Source organism: Lissotriton helveticus, chromosome 9 (genome assembly GCF_964261635.1).
Source record: "Lissotriton helveticus chromosome 9, aLisHel1.1, whole genome shotgun sequence".
Lineage (NCBI taxonomy): Eukaryota > Metazoa > Chordata > Amphibia > Caudata > Salamandridae > Lissotriton > Lissotriton helveticus.
In genome coordinates this window covers 403,876,849-403,894,594 of record NC_136070.1, presented here as the reverse complement: position 1 = coordinate 403,894,594, position 17,746 = coordinate 403,876,849, and the positions used below count along the sequence as shown (strand labels likewise).

The window sequence follows — 17,746 nt, the reverse complement described above, 5'->3', positions numbered from 1 at the left end:
TCCCTGAGTGATGTGGTGGTGCCCCTGAGTGATGTGGTGGTGCCCCTGAGTGGTGCCCCTGAGTGATGTGGTGTCCCTGAGTGATGTGGTGGTGTTCCTGAGTGATGTGGTGGTGGTGTCCCTGAGTGATGTGGTGGTGGTGTCCCTGAGCGATGTGGTGGTGTCCCTGAGTGATGTGGTGGTGCCCCCGAGTGGTGCCCCTGAATGATGTGGTGGTGTCTCTGAGTGATGTGGTGGTGCTCCTGAGTGATGTGGTGTGTGAGGGTGAGGGTGTGTGAGGGTGTGAGGGTGTGTGAGGGTGTGAGGAGGTGAGGGTGAGTGAGGGTGAGAGGGTTGTGAGGGTGAGGGTGTGAGGTTGTGAGGGTGAGTGAGGGTGTGTGAGGGTAGGTGAGGGTGTGAGGGTGAGTGAGGGTGTGTGAGGGTGTGTGAGGGTGAGAGAGGGTGAGGGTGACGGGGGAGGGGGATGAGGGTGAGGGGTGTGAGGATGAGGAGGTGTGAGGGTGAGGGTCCGAAGTAAATGGTGGCAGGGCAGACATCATAAGACAGAGAGAAGAGACTGTGTGGTGACTGCGTTGGTCAGTTTCAAAATCAGGAGGGGCAGAGTCAGCACAGTCTGCGAGGGATCAACGTGTCTAGAATCAAAGCATAGCGGATGTAGCATTGCAGCTAGCAAGTCGAGTGTTTTCAATCTGAGTGTCCCTAGAGAGATGGCAACACAGCAACAGCATTTGAGGAGCAAGGCTACTGTAAACAAGCACGGTAGGCTTTCACTTTTGTCCATAAACAAGCGCACGGCATTGCTGTGGCGGGGGGGGGAGCGGCAGCCTTTGAAGTCTGATGCCGAGGCACAGACAAATAGTGGTGCGCGATGTGCACGTGGGGGGACGGGGGAGCGGCAGCCTTTGAAGTCTGATGCAGAGGCACAGACAAATGGTGGTGCAGAGAGGGCACAGGGTGAAAAAGAGGCATCTGAGATGTAGGTGAGTAGGAGGCAGAGCAAAGAGATGGAGAGTAGGAGACGGGTGTAAGAAAGGTGCTATAAAAGACTGGTGTGAGAGAGCTCATAGGGAAAGAGGAGGCACAGGTAAGAGAGAGAATAGAAACTACTGGTTCGGAGTGGTAATGTACAGGTGAGTAATAATTCATAAAGAGACCACTGAGAGAGGGGGGAAATAATTTAGAGATGTGATAGAGGGATAACAGTCAGATGAGAGCGCAGTGGGTAAAGGGACTGGTGCAAGGTAGATGATATAGAGAGAGAGACGAGAAAGGGAAAGAGATTGGCGAGGGAGTGAGAGGTGGGAGAAGAGTGGGAGAAGCAATAAGGAGTCATGTGATAGAGACAGGTGAACAAGATAATTCAGAGAAGGGGTGAAAGGGGAGAGACAGGTGGGGAACACTTTGCTAAGAGAGATAGTATGAGATGGTGAAGGGGATCAAAGAAACTGATTCAATACGTTAGAGAGAGGGAGACAGGTGAGACTGTGGGCTGATAAAGAGATAGCAGCTTAGTTACAAATAGCTGAGAGAGGTAGCAAGGATTGACATGTGAGATGTAGATGACAGACAGCTGCAAGAGAGGAGAGAGCAGAAACAGAAATGGAACAAATTGAGAGAGAGCTGAGGGGAAGACATGGGTGCTTTGATAAAGAGGCAGGTGGGTGAGAAAGAAACAGCTGGATGAGAGGGTAGCAGGTAAGAAAGAGGGAGATTATAAAGGCAATATCTAACTTATTTATCAGCCTTGGACTTACTGCATGATTTGTAACTCCAATGATATCCTTCCTCATGGTGTCATCAGAATAAAATGTCATGGGACATCACTTACTAGGATGATGTTAGGTAAAAGTTTGCATGATGTCACTTCCTGATATGTAACTAGGGGTGGTCAATGGGCAAGTCTAGTCACATCCGCTCCCCATGGGATTTTCGTGAATTGACGTCCATGGTCTTTCATCATTTCTATGTTACCCTTCCTTCACGGAAAAGTAGAACTATGGCTCACTACACTATACACTAGGAGTCTCAAGTTCCCATTCCAGAGAATTGTTTTCCATTGGCTGAGTGGAAAATGGATTTGAAGTCTGTAAAAGAAAACACTTCTTTATTATAAACCTTTTGAGTCTTCAGCGCTACTGCCGTGTAAGCACTTTCAATTCCAGAAGCTATTATGACCCAGTTCACTGTACTTAATGTACGGACCTCACAGGGACTGAGGGCTCCACTTATCTTGCAGGGATTCGATTGAGTGACCCGATTCTTGTATTTTTTCGGTGCTGAATGTTCAGCGCACTCAGATATCCTGCCTTGTCTTCTACTATCCCTTTCCAGTCTGCATACCTCTAATAAGTGCCAAGTATGAGCTAGTGGTTGCCGGTGGGAGCCACCAGCACTTCTTTTTGGGAACCAGCACTTATTTTTCTGCATCTGACATTTAATGGCAATGGTAAAGGAGGAAAAACACAAAGCAGAAAGATGAAGGAAGACAAAGACATTAAAACCGTCACAAAGGTAGCAAGAAGGAACGTACAAGAGTGAGGGAGTGTCTGGTAGTGGACTAAGTAGGTGTGAGGTGAACTGAAGACTATGCAAGTTTGCTATTTGGAGTGCCGACATTTATTTGCAATGCCAGGGACTTCTGAGCTGAACTTTGGACACTGGCACTCTTTCAGTAACAAATTAAGCACTGCCTCTAATGTCATCTTTCTGAGGAATGTGGAAAGTCTTGTGCCAGAAAAATAAAATTCTATGGCAGCAGCCACAGCCTAGAGAAGACAAAACCGAATTTCCTTCTTCGGGATAACAGATGAGGAGATTGAGGTTGGGGGTGTTTCAAGTCAGCGCGTTTGGGAGGAGTGGCCTGCCTGCAATTTGGTGATGTGGCATTCTTTCTCCCTAGTGGACTGAATTTCGTTGGCTGCTGCAATGAAGGTGTTGTGCATTGTTTGTGATTAAACACTGAGCAGGGTCCAACCTGGGGTAGCATGGTGAGCAAAACAACAATGGATTTAACCCAGATCTCTTGACTGGCAGTAAATGTTTGATTTATTCAGCATTCCCTCCATCATTTCTTTGTGCGTATTTTTTGCTCTAACTGGGATGGGTATGCCCAGACGTGGGTCCCTTGCTCTCTGTGCCACTGGATTCAAGCTAGCCTGGCTGATAAAGGGTGACACCATGAAACCAGTCCCTGGATGTTTTTTTCCGGTCTAGGAAGAATCTGGCTTGGCAGTTCGGGCAGGACTATTACCATGAGGAGCAGGGTCAAGACTGATTTGCACATGGCTGGATACAAACTGGGGTAGCATGGTGAGCAAAGGGACAATGGATTTAACCCAGATCTCTTGACCGAGGATGAACGTTTTATTTGTTCAGCATTCCATCAATCATTTGTATGCGCAGCAATTTTAACCTGAGCTGTTAATTAAAACATCTGAGCATGGCTGAAAGCAAATATTTATAGGGTACGAAATAAGTGCTGATTTGACAGTGTCAACATTGCTCAACAGCTGAAGGGCATTTGGCCACGCAGGCAGAGACTCAGAGTGATCACTGTACCATGCGGGCTCTAAAGGGTTGTATAAGATGTCATCGAAAAACACGATTTAATGGAATACCGTTTCTGAGAAATCATGTTATCTAAATGGTTTCATAGAAATTTTCAGGATGAATGGTATTTACCATTTCCTAGAAACCAATTCATAGAAAGTCTTATTTTTCAAAATTGGCTTTTGCATAATTCTTTTTTAAGGTGTAAATGAAATGGTTGCAGGTCATACTTGCAGAAAATTTTTCTTGAAGGTATTTATTTCAAACCTTTATGTCAGAGGAAATTATTTCAGATCTATACGTTTTACATTGTTAAGCAATTACTTTAAATGCCATCAATTCGCTGACCACTTACTGTCCCTAAACACTATCTATCTCTGTCACCTAACAATGCCTCCCCATGCATTAACTACAGCCAATTCTGACCCCTAAACTACATAATCCCTAAACCCTTAAAACCTTTTCTAGTCCTAAACTCTAGCTATCTCTTAACATAAAACACCCTTACTACTGCTAAACTCCACCCATTTCTGAGCCCTAAGAACTACTTTCTATGCCTAAACACCTTCTACTCCTAATCTCTTAAAATCCCGCTCCACCTCTACACTTCACTCATCCCTGAACCCTAAAAGAAACCCCTCACAACCCCTGAGAACCACCCATTCATGACCCCTAAAGCCCCTCACAGTCACCACCCCTAAACTCCTGGATCCCTAAACCCTAAAAACCCTTTCTACATATAAACTCCACCTATCCCAGAACACTTAAAACCCCACACAGCCCTAGATGCCACCCATTCCCATATACTAAAAACCCTTCACCACCCCAAAACTTTATCCATCCCCGAACCTTAAAAATACTCACCAGCCCTAAATGCCACAGTCATCCGTAAAACATAACCTCAACAGCCCTCTACACCACTCATCCCTGAATCCCACAAAACCTTTTCCACACCTAAACTTTACTCATACGTGATCCCTAAAAACCCTTCACCCATTCCTGACTCCCCAAAAAACCCCACAACCCCTAAACATCATTCATCCCTACGCCTTAAAAACTCATTATCACCCAATAAACATCACCCATCCCTGAACCCAAAAAATCCTCACTACCCCTAATCGTCACCCAAGTATGAGATTTTTATTGCTACCATAAAATTATTTTTCTTTTAAACTGTTTCCTTTCATTTTTTATTTATTTATAATTCCTTAAAATTGTCTTTCTTTAAAATTGGTTTTCCAGGATTTCTTTTCCTTTTTTTAAATTTTTTTTATACATTTTATTTTTATTGCAAACAAGTCAGATTAACAACATAAAAAATTACAAAAAAGTTACCTTTTTTTGCTATGAGACATTTGTGATGACCAAAATTTACAATAAAGATCAGATCCATTTGTAACATAATCCCATAATCAAAAAAAAAAAAAACAAAGTAGGACCATTTTACATTAGAAAAAATAAAATTTGCATAAAACAGAAAACATAGTGTCTTAACTTTATCCATTTATTTCTCCTTGGGTCCATTGTCGAATAGGCTCCCAAATTTTAATCCCCGTTTGTTTTTTTTCCCGTCCTTTTGTTGCATAGATAGCACGTTCAAAATTGAATTTAGCCAGCAAACGGGATCTCCACATAGAAAAGGAAGGTGGGTCTGCACTGATCCATTCTTGTGTAATACATGCCCGAAATACAGACATCATAATAAAGATCAAGGACTGATGTTCTTTTCCTATAGTATCTAATGAGAGTCCAAATAATAACAGTTCCGGAGTTAGATTTAATGTATAACCTAAAATAATCTGGATACATTTCTGCATTTCTGAGAGTAAAATAGTGAGTTTGGGGCAAAAAACAAACATGTGAATAGTGTCTGCTCCAATCAAGGTACACCGATTACAACAGATACCGGCTGTGGCACCCCGTTTCATTACCTTAGCTGGGGTGTAGTACAAATCGAACAATATCATATAATGTTGTGTGCGTGATCTACCAGTAAATAGAATAGAATTAGCTAACTCAATTGATTCTTCTAGCAACACATTGTTCCCCAATTTCACTAGCCATTTTTGTTGAATCATGGATAAATCATCCGGAAGGAAATTTATGAGTACATCATAAAAATAACCTATCTTCCTTTTAGAGAAGAGACTCTCAATCAGTTGGATCTTTTGGAGATCTTGTCGATCTCGATATAATGTTGACTTAAAAAAACTATAAATCTGCATAAATTTAAAATAATCATATCTCGTGAGATTACATTTAGTTTGAAGTTCAGAAAATGAAGATATGCGATTCTCTGTCCATAGATCACCCAGATAAGTAATACCATAATTGCACCATCTATTCATAGTAGAATCTCTAAATATGGGAGGAAAACATTGTGATGAGCTTAAGGGCGTATACCTCAATAATTTTGGGATCCCAGCAAGTTTTCTGATAATTTTCCATGTTTTATATGCTGCGGTTACAGTCTTAAATTTTGTCTTTTTATAGTAGCTAGGTTCTACTATTTTTAGAAGGTGCCCTCTAGCTTTAATTCCTAATGCAAATTCATAGATCGATGGGGTGTGTGCGAATGATATCGGGGCTTTATTACCAATAATTAATGGGGATATGTATTGTAGTACAGCCGCCAAGTAATAAAACAAAAGATGTGGGGTGGCCCATCCTCCTCTTGTCTTTGGTAAGATCATTTTTTTGTAGGCTCTTCGATTACCCTTATAGCCCCATAAAAATCTCCCTATCATTTTTCCTGTTTGTTTGAAAAAGTCTAGCGGAAATTCAAGTGGCACTGTTCTAAACAGATATAAGAATTTTGGCAAGATTAGCATTTTTAAAATGTTATTCCTCCCGTATAATGATAAATGTAAATGGTCAATACGTTCTAACGTAGAATTGGCTTTTTTTAAAACTGGGTTATAGTTAATTTTAGGAATATTAATAATTGGAGTGGTTAATCTGATACCTAAATATGTCGCTTTCGTAACTATGTTAATTCCGGGCAGAGGATTTTGACCAACAAAGAGTATTTGTGTTTTGGAAAGATTTAATTTATATCCTGAAAAGGACCCAAATGCTGCCGCCAACTCCTCAATCCTAGTAAAAGCCTTAACAATGTCTTTAGTAACAACTACCACATCGTCTGCATATGCCAACGCTCTGTAACTAGCACCTGCTACCTCTACTGGATTTATCTCGTCGTCCTGATTTAATTTATTAAGGAAAGTGTCAATATAGATGGCAAAAAGAAGTGGAGAGGATGGGCAACCCTGACGTGTTCCACGTTGGATAGGAAATAAAGAAGATTTATTAGAACCCAGTTTAACGCAAGATGACGGATTTTGATAAAGAGCCTTCAAAGCTAAAATTATTCCTGGACCGAATCCTTTCGTATAAAGTAAGTCCCAAAGATAGGGCCAGGCCACCCTATCGAATGATTTTTCAGCATCCAATAGGGCGAATCCGATTGGTGTATTAGTACCTTCTGCCCAGTCCATCAAAGCAATGATTCTCCGAATATGATCTGATGTATCTCTATTCGGAATAAAACCATGCTGCCAGCGTGAAACAATTGTAGGTATAATTTTTGATATTCTGTAAGCTAAGATTTTTTAATATACTTTGTTGTCAGCATTTATTAGGGAAATTGGCCTATATGATGCCGGATTCAAAGGATCCTTATCTTTTTTAGGAAATGTCATAATTATGGATTCGCTCCAAGAGGATGGTGGTTTCCCTCTCTGTGCCTCAAGAAAAGTAATCAGAATATCTTGTTTTATGACATTCCTAAATATTTTATAAAATTCCAGCGGGATTCCATCAGGACCCACGGCTTTCCCTATCGCCAGTGACAGTAATGCTTTTTCCAATTCCTCCCACGTAATATCAGATTCCAAAGCCAATTTTTGATCATCAGAAAGGCGAGCAGAATGAAATATTCTCCCGAAATTAATGAAGAGGTCTGGCGAGTAGGATGCAGAGTCATATTGATAAAGTTTAGCATAAAATCGACAAAACATTTCTAGGATTGACTCATATTTATTATGTAACTGTCCTGTTTCATCACGTAAAGAATTTATGGAGTTATAAACCTCTCTTTGTCTAATTTTTCTCGCCAGTATCCTACCTGAATTCTCCCCCACTTCATATATCTGAGAGTGAAAGATTGCCATCTGTTCGGCTAATTTAGTTGCGACCATTTCATATAATCGTGCCTTATGAATAGCTAGATTTGTTTCAATATCCCTTGTTTCTTGTGAAAAAGCGATTGCTGCTACTAGTTTCTTCTCCCAATCCATCACATTCTTATAATTTACTTCATTTTTTCGGCGAGTGATCTTTTGTTTCTCAATAACATAAGATAATGATTCACCGCGTATCCCTGCTTTAAAAGCATCCCAGACATTCTGAACTTGCGCAGTTCCTCTATTGATTTCGAAGAATTCTTTTATCCATTTTGACACAAATTCCAAATATTCAGAGTCTACTAGTAATTTCCTATCAAATGTCCAGGTTTTAAATTGAGATGTGGAAAGCATATCTGTTTTTAGTTCAATCATTATTGGATTGTGATCTGAGATAATACGTGGATATAACTCGAATGAAGTATCTTTAATTAATGCGTATTTAATAAAAAAATAATCCAAACGCACACATTTTTTGTGTGGAAATGAAAAGAATGTAAACCCTGGCATTGAAGGATTTTTTTCATAAGCAGGACCGAATTGCTTTATATGTTTTTTTTTTGCTACCTTGATAAGGTGATGTACCACATATATTCATATTAGCCTCAGTATGGAGATTTAAGTCTCCGCATATGATTAAAGACGGTGACCAGTCGGCAAGTCCTAAATTTAAAAAATTTAGTAAATCTGGATCGTCTACGTTTGGAGCATATATTGAACAAATTGTCCAAAGTCTATTATTAATACTTAACTCCACTATTGCCCATCTACCATATTGGTCAGCCTTACAACGTTTAGAATATCCTACACCTCTCTTTATTAAAATTGCCACTCCTTTTGTAGTTGTTCCCTGTCGTGTACAGGTTAATAAATTCATTCCCAATTCATTGTACAGCTGTCTATCACTCCACATAATATGTGATTCTTGGATACAAAGGATATCGATCTTCATAGTTTGAATATTTTGCGCAGCAACCCCTCTTTTTTTTTTTGTTATTTAAACCACAGATATTCCACGAGCATATTCGTAATTTCTCCATCATATTTAAAAGTTAAATCGATTATGGTATGCATATTTCTCTAACCATTTATCTTCAATCACATCACCATCGACCTCCATCTCCATATTACAATCTCTGACCTTAGACAGTTTCAATTTATGCATCAAAATGTTTTGTTTAATGAGGAATCGAAAGAAAAAAAAAATAAGAAAGTTAAACAAATCAAGCAAAATATTAGATTTTCTGACTTTGTTTGCACCCTCCCTGCCCCCCCAAAACCACCCAGGCTCTGGCTTAGCCAACCCTCCCCCACCCTTTCCCCCACCCAAACGGGACATAGGGACTTACTAGTCCCTAAAAGTGATGACATGAGTTTCGCTGAATGCCTTGAGTCTCTCGACTCACGTCTGTCATTATTATTTATTATATACCAACCCATAAGAAAAAAAAGAATATGATTGTAATTCATCAAACAAGAAAAAACACTGGTTGGTCTAAAGAGTAATAGAGCAAAGAAAAAGAGGTAAAGTTATAAGAATAACAAAGTGAAAATAGTATCCTCGCTCACAGCATGATAAGGATTAAGCAAATCAAAGTCCCTTGAATCATTTCAATAACTTTTTCAAATATAGTCTTCTCAAAAAGAAGCCAAAAACTCGTTTGCTGCCTTTTCCGAGGTAAAAAAATAAGATCGTTCTTTGTGTATTATTTTAAGTTTGGCAGGATTCAAAAGAAAAGCTTGGGCACCTTTGGCTTGGAAAAGAGGAATAAGCTGACGAAGTTGCCAACGCATTTGGACAGTGGTATGGCAATAGTCAGGGCGTACAAAAAATTCCACGCCCTTCCCCTTGCGCTTCCTGTTAGGTCTTGCTAAGTCATAAAGGGCCTCCCTTGCCAGAACATTATTTAGAGAGATTAGAATCGATCGTGGTTTAAGATTTACATTTTGTCGATCATTTCTTTGAAATGGGAATCTATGGGCTGGTTTCCTCTAATGTAGTTTCTCTGTTTTTGTTTTACCATTAATTTACATACATCAGCACTGCTGGTCACCTGTCAGGCATTTAACACATGCACTGAGAGTGTTTCTTCACTCAGTGCCAGACAGGGCTGTTCCTCAGCAGTCATATGGCAGAGAATAAACGAAATCTCTTAAGCACTGACACAACAAACTACTTTTTGACCCCTAATCACATTGAGCAATAATGTGCTTTAAATAAACTCAGCACAAACACGGCCAACGCTGCCCCGTGACTAGGCCATGAGCAGCCAGTGCGCCACGTTCATGTTTGAGGAAGGGCGGCCGAGATTCGCAGAACCTCGCTTCTAACGTCAAAGGGATTAGTGTGTGCATGGGATTTACAGTAAGCTTAAACTAAATGAATCATCTTCATGTGACCAGCTCAACAAGGATGAGCAGAAGCCTGCTGCCATTGTCTCTTCCCATGCAATGTGGATACATGCCAACAGACCCTATTCAGAAGGGAGATTCACGATTTATAAAGCCAAAAATTGGTTTATTTTAGCTGTCTCTCACCCAAAATTGCTTCTGCTTCAAAATACATGAATTGGAAAAATACATTCCCCTGATTTTCTCTACAAATCTCCAAATGTCCTGCTCTAAAATGATGGAATGTATGCAATGTGGCAGGAGCATTGTGAGTTCATGTGCAACATGCCTGCAGTCCTGTACCTTCCCTGCAGTGCACCTGCATGCCACAGACCTCAAGTTGCCTTAAATCAGGTGTGAGAAGGACACTCAGTTACACTGTGTTTTGTTTAGCTTTCAATTATAGCTAGTTCGGCAGCCACAATTGGGAAACCAGAAGTGCAAATACCAGAATGACAAGAGAAAAGCCAACAAGTCTGATTTACAACTGAAAGTGCCCAAATGCTTCCACTTATATAACAAATAATTCATCCATGCAATCAACTGCTCATCATCCATACAGACACTCGTCCTTGCACTCACGCATCTCCGCGTGCACCTATAGACTCATTCCTGCATTACCACACTTCCATTCACAATTCCACCTTCGCATTATCATCAATCAAGGAAGAGACCATTTTAGATATAAGCCAGACCTATTGGCTTTACTGCTAGTTTATGAGGGATGTGGCAAGGCTTTTGATTGTGTTGAAGGTGTGAGAGTTCAGTCAGTGGTGCAAAACAGCTACTGTATAAGGGCTGTGAGAGTGCTTCTGGTAGAGTGTGACTGCTTCTCTATGAGAGGTCTGAGAATGATGCCTGTAGTGTGAGTGCTATCAATAGTGTCACTGTAGTAGTTGCTACTCTGTTAGGGGTGTGAAGACTATCTGTATAGTGTGACTAGTAGTCTCTAAGAGTAGTGTGTGAATGTGACTCCAACTCTGCTGAGGAAGTGTTGTCAGTGGTGCAAGACAGCTACAACGTGAGTGGTATGAGGGTTTGTCACTGTTCATAGTGTCTTGCTTTTTCAACAAAAATGCTGTAACAGCTCTCCTTGTGCTTTCATTGATGGCATAGCTGAAGGTACACTGGGTAGTTATTAATGATGGACAAGCTGTACTCTTAGAACAATGCAGCAGGAATCGTTCTTAAGTGACATAACATACATAAGCATCTTGGCGCTGAATAACAGATGTTTATTGTCACACAACTCAATGGTACCCATTTTATCGACCTCAAATGAATAAAAGGCTGAATGGACCCACTGGGATTTGAACCTGTGACCATTAGGTTGAACACAGGACCCTGCAGTGAACGCATTAGTCCACTGAGCCACCAGACCCAGCTAATGGAGACATCTTCATCCACTTGTGATCCTTAAATGTCTGTTTTCCCTAATGAGGAAGCCCAAAGTCTGAGGTGCATTAAAGATGCAAGCTATACATATATTTCATTGTGAAAACCCTCTCACAAAGTACACTATCAGGTGGCCTTCACCCAAACAATCTCCCTCTCCCACTCCACACCACACATCTCTGACCTATGTACGCAAGATGTAGTTCAATCAGTGAACAGAGTGCTCAAAGACACTAAACCCCTGCTCTGGGACTCTGGCTTCAGCCTCGGCTCAACGGCTCTGCTGCAATTTCTAGCAGCTACTCTCCCTGGCTTACGCCATTCCGATTGGTTCAACTCTGAAGCCACTCCACTTCCGGTTCATGCATGCATGCTCCTCGACTCTGCAGCTGCAGCAAATAACTCATAATAAGCAGAGAGCACGTGAGGTACATTGAGCTTGATGGGAGCAGCTGGTTTGCCACCAGGCAGGATCACTATAATTTGCATCTGCCAATGAGCATGTACTCACCCATGCACCAAAAAGTGTGACATTAACACCCTGTATAAATCAGCATAGTGCCGCATAGATCCTACGCACTGCTGTAATAAGTATCTGAAGTGGATGTGTGGCTGCTGGGGGGGGGGGCTTAGCTGAGGTCAAAACAATATAATATACCATTATCACTGGGACAGAGGCAGGGAGGACAGCTTAGTGGTCCAGCCATTCGTTTATTACAACATACACCACCCACCCGCCAACTCCATTTGCCACAGCATCATTACTTTCCGATGAGGCAGCCATTTTAGGAATAGGGAATCCACAGGACATTATTTAGCAGTGTACCAGCCTTGCTGATGCTGTAGGGTCCGATTCACAGAACTAACTTAAGACGAAATCCTTAACTTACTACCATTTTAGTATTCACAGAAGGCACTTGGTGTTTGTTAGGGACAAATGTAGTAGGAAAGGCGTTTCTCCTGTGAGCTCTCTGTTAAATACAGTTTGCAGGGGATTTACATCATGAGCTCTGGCAAATACACAAGAGTAAGTGCCTTCTGTGAATACCGAAATGAGTAAGTGCCTTCTGTGAATACCAAAATGAGTAAGTGCCTTCTGTGAGTACCAAAATGGTAGTAAGTTTAGGATTTTGTCTTAAGTTAGTTCTGTGAATCGGGCCCTGAATGCATAGCATGATGCATTATTGCTATTTTTTAGTGGCAACCGACACTGCAGCTATTGGAGCTTACGGTTCCACAGCAATGAGATAAAGATAGCCAGTAGAAGGGCCGGTTTCTTCTTGGATGGTGTGCAGTAAACGTGCACCTCCACTGCAGTTCAAGTGGGAAAGTGGGAACTGGTTTGGGATGATCCCCAGGAAACCTAGTATTACTGGGCTCCAATTGTAACAATTGGGGCCTTTTTTATCAGGTGTCCAGGGTCGCCTTACTGTTGTACCCCAATTGACCACCAAGTACATTCCTTTAAAGCTTGACCTTTTCCTATTGTGAGTAGTGTAAAAAAAAACCTTGCAATTGTATTTATCAGCGAGTTCACAATGTAAAACTCATTCCTATTGTGTGTGTCAGAAACTTTACAAAGAAAAATCCCTTACTACTGTACTGTCATGAGTTTACGACATGCAAAGCCCAGTCTGTCTTTATTTGACATGTGGACTGCTTTAACAATGTCTCTATCAGTATTGAACAGTGGAACTACTTCATGGGTGGGTTAATATGACAGAAGCCCATCAAATGCCTGTAAAGAAGATCAACAAAGGGGTGGAGCCAAAGGCATGGGTGTCACCTTACTCCTGGCCCTAAAATGAGCAACAAGTACGTTCCTTTATCAAATAGCAGAGGAGTCCAAGCCTTAATTGGGGGGTGGCGTGCACCTGCAACATTAATATTTTGCCAGTGATTCTACTTATAAAATTGTTTTAAAACAAGCACAATGATATTCTAAGTTTAGTATTACAAATATACACAATTGAAACAAGATCTTTGTAGCCCTTCCCGAATTACAAAGCTGTGTAAGAAGATCTCTCAGTACTAAACAATGTAAATCCCCTTCCTAGAGTGTATGTCACAAAGTTCACAATTTAGAATCACTTCCTATTGCATTTCTCACAGTTCACAACATAAAACTCCCCCTATTGTAATCGGAGAGTTCACAATGTAAAATAGTTTCCTTGTGTATTTGCCAGAGCTGATGATGTAAATCCCCTGCAAACTGTATTTAACAGAGAGCTCACAGGAGAAACGCCTTTCCTACTACATTTGTCCCTAACAAACACCATGAAAGCCTCGTCCTACTGGATTTACCTCTGCTCTGTGCTAGGAAAGTCTGTAGCAGATACGAACACTAGTATTACTCGATAGGCAGGCTAATATAGGTACTGTCCAATCAAGTGCTTCTAAAGAAGATCCATAAAGGGGTGGAGCCAAAATTATGTGGCCATTTTACTATTGGGCCCAAACTGGGCACCATGTACACTCCTTAAGCATCCAATGCGAGGCAGAGGAACCCAATGCTTTCTCATGGAGGTAATATGGACTGTGGGTGAGAAACTCAGAACTCCACAAAACAGAAATAACTCTTAATAGATGAATATCTAGTCAAGGTTTTTTTTACTTAAGAAAAAGTATACATACTTTAATTCACACAGAACTAAAGTACTAAAAATGATAAATGTACACTATGAAGGCCAGACCTTCTGAACTAGAGACCTAGGTAAGATGGTCTCTCAGTTTTGAACACTGTAAAACCCCTTCTTATTTTGTCTGTGGAATGGAGTGGAGTTCACAATAGGAAGCGCAAAGCCCCTTCCTATTATAATTTTCAGACAATTTTCAAAGCAAAAAGGCGTTCCTATTACATATGTGAAAGTGTTCAGAATGCAAACCCCATTCCTATTGCATTTACCAGACAGTTCACCGTGTAAAATCGCTTCTTATTGTATTTGTCAGACAATTCACAATGGAAAACACCTGCTACTTTTTTTATTACTGGGTGAAAGCATGCAAAGCACTTCCTCCTGTATTTGACGTAGGGTCTGCGTTAACAAACTTTTTTAGCAGTTATGAACAATAGATCTTCTTCATAAGTGGGCCACCTAGCTGCTGTCCAATCACATGCACTAAATCTGAAAATCAATACACGGGCAGACCTAAATGCCCCCCTCTACACTGGTTTCCTTAACTACTTATGGTGATGGCATGAGCTCTGGCGGATGGCTGTGGCTGCCAATGCCAGACCTAATGAACATCCTTTTATTTTTCGTAAAAGTTAGCACCCCCCCCCTGTAAACTGTCTTTAGACCTGTTCTAGAAATGGGATTGGCATAACTGCTCACATTTGGATCATGGATCAACTTGGCAAGTCTGGGTTCAGTACACCTGCTCCCATTTACTTTTACACATAGTGTCCTAAAGCATGGCACAGATTAAATCTAGGTTGCATGCAGTGCAGATGGCTACACTGATATTTCTGTACAGTATACCTGAGCACCGGGTTTCATAGTTGCCAGAACACTTGCCCAATACCGTGGAGGGGGGCCATAGGGGTGAGGCACAACAGGTTTACAATCTATGTCTGGTATAATCCGTCAACGAAAGGTGTGTCGGGAGAGCGGCTAGTTCATCTACATTCTTTTGGGTTTAAAAGCCATTAAGCAACACCTGAGCACAGCTCCAGTGACTGTGTCGTAAAAGCATTTTGCAATTGATGTCGAATTACTTCGTGAAACGTAATATATTAAGCAACTTGCAAAGTACAAAGTCAATTGAAATGCATGTAAATAAATTACTACTCAATAGAATAATTGTGACATACCATATCCTGCTGCACAGTGCAGCCAGGACATGTTGTAACAAGCCAGGTCAAATCTCACATTGTGGGAGACGTGCATTTTTTTTTCTATGGTCTAACTCCGTAGCTTAGGAAAACTGTGGGACATAGTCTTAACTGATTGAACACACATATTTACCTTTCACCCTGTCTTGGGGAAGAAAAAATAAGTTACAGTAATGGAACTAGTAAATATTTGTTTTTAGATAGCACATTTCACAATCAAAACTTATCAGTAGCAGCATTTCGAAATTACTTTCTAAAATTCTTTCACAGCTGTCAGTTTGCACAATCGTGAATGGGGTGACGTTCAAGCAATGCTAGGTTGGGAGCCAATAATACTACGTTTGCTGGAACATGCTCTTTCTCATTCCCCTTGACAAGTCCGGGCCTACAAACTCCATCACATATAGAGGCTGGTGAAAAGTCATCCCCATGGCTAAGGGGCCAGTTGACAGCTATATTTCAGTCATACATAAAAGCCAGCAATCCCTGAATAAAAGCATGTCGCCGATTTCCTTATTGCAGTGGACTCTAGCCGCCTATCATAAAGAAATGATGTATCTGCTCAACTGTAATAAGTTATTACAGTTCAGTTCTGATGCCACAATGCCTCCTGCCAGAGCAAGCAGCTAGGATGAAAGGTCTAACATTAAAGAGCAAAACACTAAAAATGTAAGAAGTTTATGGGGATTGGTGATGTTTGGCCAGGCATTATAAGGAATAAAATACCCACTGACGTGCACTAAAAGGATGCTTCAAGTTACCAGGGAGTTCCGTGACCTTATAGAGGAACTTGGCCTTCAACCTTGTTCTTCTATTTGGTCATGTAAGTCATTGGCGACTTGAATTAACCTTATAACATATGGCAGGGGGTACTTTATCCAATATCTAATAAAATGTTAACACTTACAATATCTTTTCCGGTGCTACTGATGCTACCTAAATAAGGTTGAATTGTAACCTTAAAATGGATCACTGAATGGGCACCAGCAATATTGATACTGGCAGCATTGCTTCATGGCTACATTTCAATAAAACATCATTATTTTAAACATCCTGACTTTGCTGGTGGTGCTTTTGAAGGACACAAGCAGAAGCCCGTGCTATATAAACGACTTACATTTGAATAAAATAATAAATAAGTAACTAAGTGACGAACAGGCGGGCGTCTCCAGGATTTTTTTTTATAGTAAGCAGTGGCATTTTAGTTTTCTATGAAGCTGGATAACTGGACAAGTCCCTGAAAACGTGGATCCTGACATTGATAAACCACCCCCTTGAAAAAAAGAAATACATAAATAAATACAATTTAAAAAAAAGAAAAAGTTAAAAACATTTCTTTTGTCACCTGCACACACCCCTTGGGGCCAACCATCATTTAGCTCTCAAAAACTGACGACGTATTTCATTTGTTTTATTACCTCCAACAGCTCCCGCGACAAAATCCGCCATCATTCAAACCCGGGCAGTCGCCGTCCTTCAAACTGTGCCCTGCTGCAGCTGCAGGGGATTAGATCCTCCGTCAGAGATGATGACAAGTGGCGCCCTCCCCCGCGCGCCTCTCCCAGACTGCTCTGCTCTACTGTACTCAGGCTTCAGCAATCCGACGTGACTGAAACCCCGCCGGACTGTGAAAACAACACAAAACAGGGTGTTAAGTACTGGTCGCTGCTGCAAAGACTGTGAATAAATAACCCCACGTTGAATCAAAACCCCGCCTATCACCGTGCAGCACACATTAGGTCGGGTAACCGCCAAGTAGGTTGAAGTTGAAAATGAGAGGGAGGTTGATTGTGAGCTTTCTGGTGCAGGCCTAAATCAACATCAGACTAAAAATGATGTTTAAAACAAAATAACTAAATAAACCTGTGAGAAACCTGCATCACTCGTTTAAATGGCCCTGTTTATTTATCTTTTTTGCCTTATTATGTCTCTCCGGTGTTGGTAAAATCCTACTCTATAGGTGAGTCGCATGCAGTGTGGGAAAGCATGTGTGCCGTTTGGTCTGAATATGCGTTCATTTCTGACATTTGACTGGAATTAGAATAGTCAACGGATTTTACCTAGGACGTTTTAGGATTATATCTCTAATAACGGATATCTTTCACAGGATTTTTTCCAGTACTCTTTCCTATTTGTCCATAATCTCTATACACACGGGTCAAATGCTGCCAATCCCATTTAAATCAACAAGTCGCACCATTGAAATTACGCACGAAAACCAGTGACAATTTCATGGTACACGCAAAATTAATTCCATCATACAACCTACGTCTAAAATGCCCATTGTCCCAGACATCTATTCCAAAAATCAAAAACGCTCGTTTACTCACCAGCAAAGCCAAAAGCTAGGCTAAATTCTGAAATCTCTGCACAAACTCGTCAATTTGCCATT

The 17,746-nt window shown here is 41.1% G+C and overlaps 1 protein-coding gene across 2 annotated transcripts in view; it reads right to left on the bottom strand.

Annotated features, from left to right (window-relative positions):
• Positions 1 to 16,968, bottom strand: part of SLC25A47 (solute carrier family 25 member 47) — a 119,152-nt gene extending 102,184 nt beyond the window's left edge. For both annotated transcript variants that reach the window (XM_078660184.1, XM_078660183.1), the window contains exon 1: positions 16,773 to 16,968. Coding sequence is in view for 1 of the 2 variants with exons in the window: in XM_078660183.1 (XP_078516309.1) it covers positions 16,773 to 16,806 (34 nt within the window). In the remaining variant the exon portion in view is untranslated. The remainder of the gene's footprint in view (positions 1 to 16,772) is intronic.
• Positions 16,969 to 17,746: the final 778 nt, after the last annotated feature.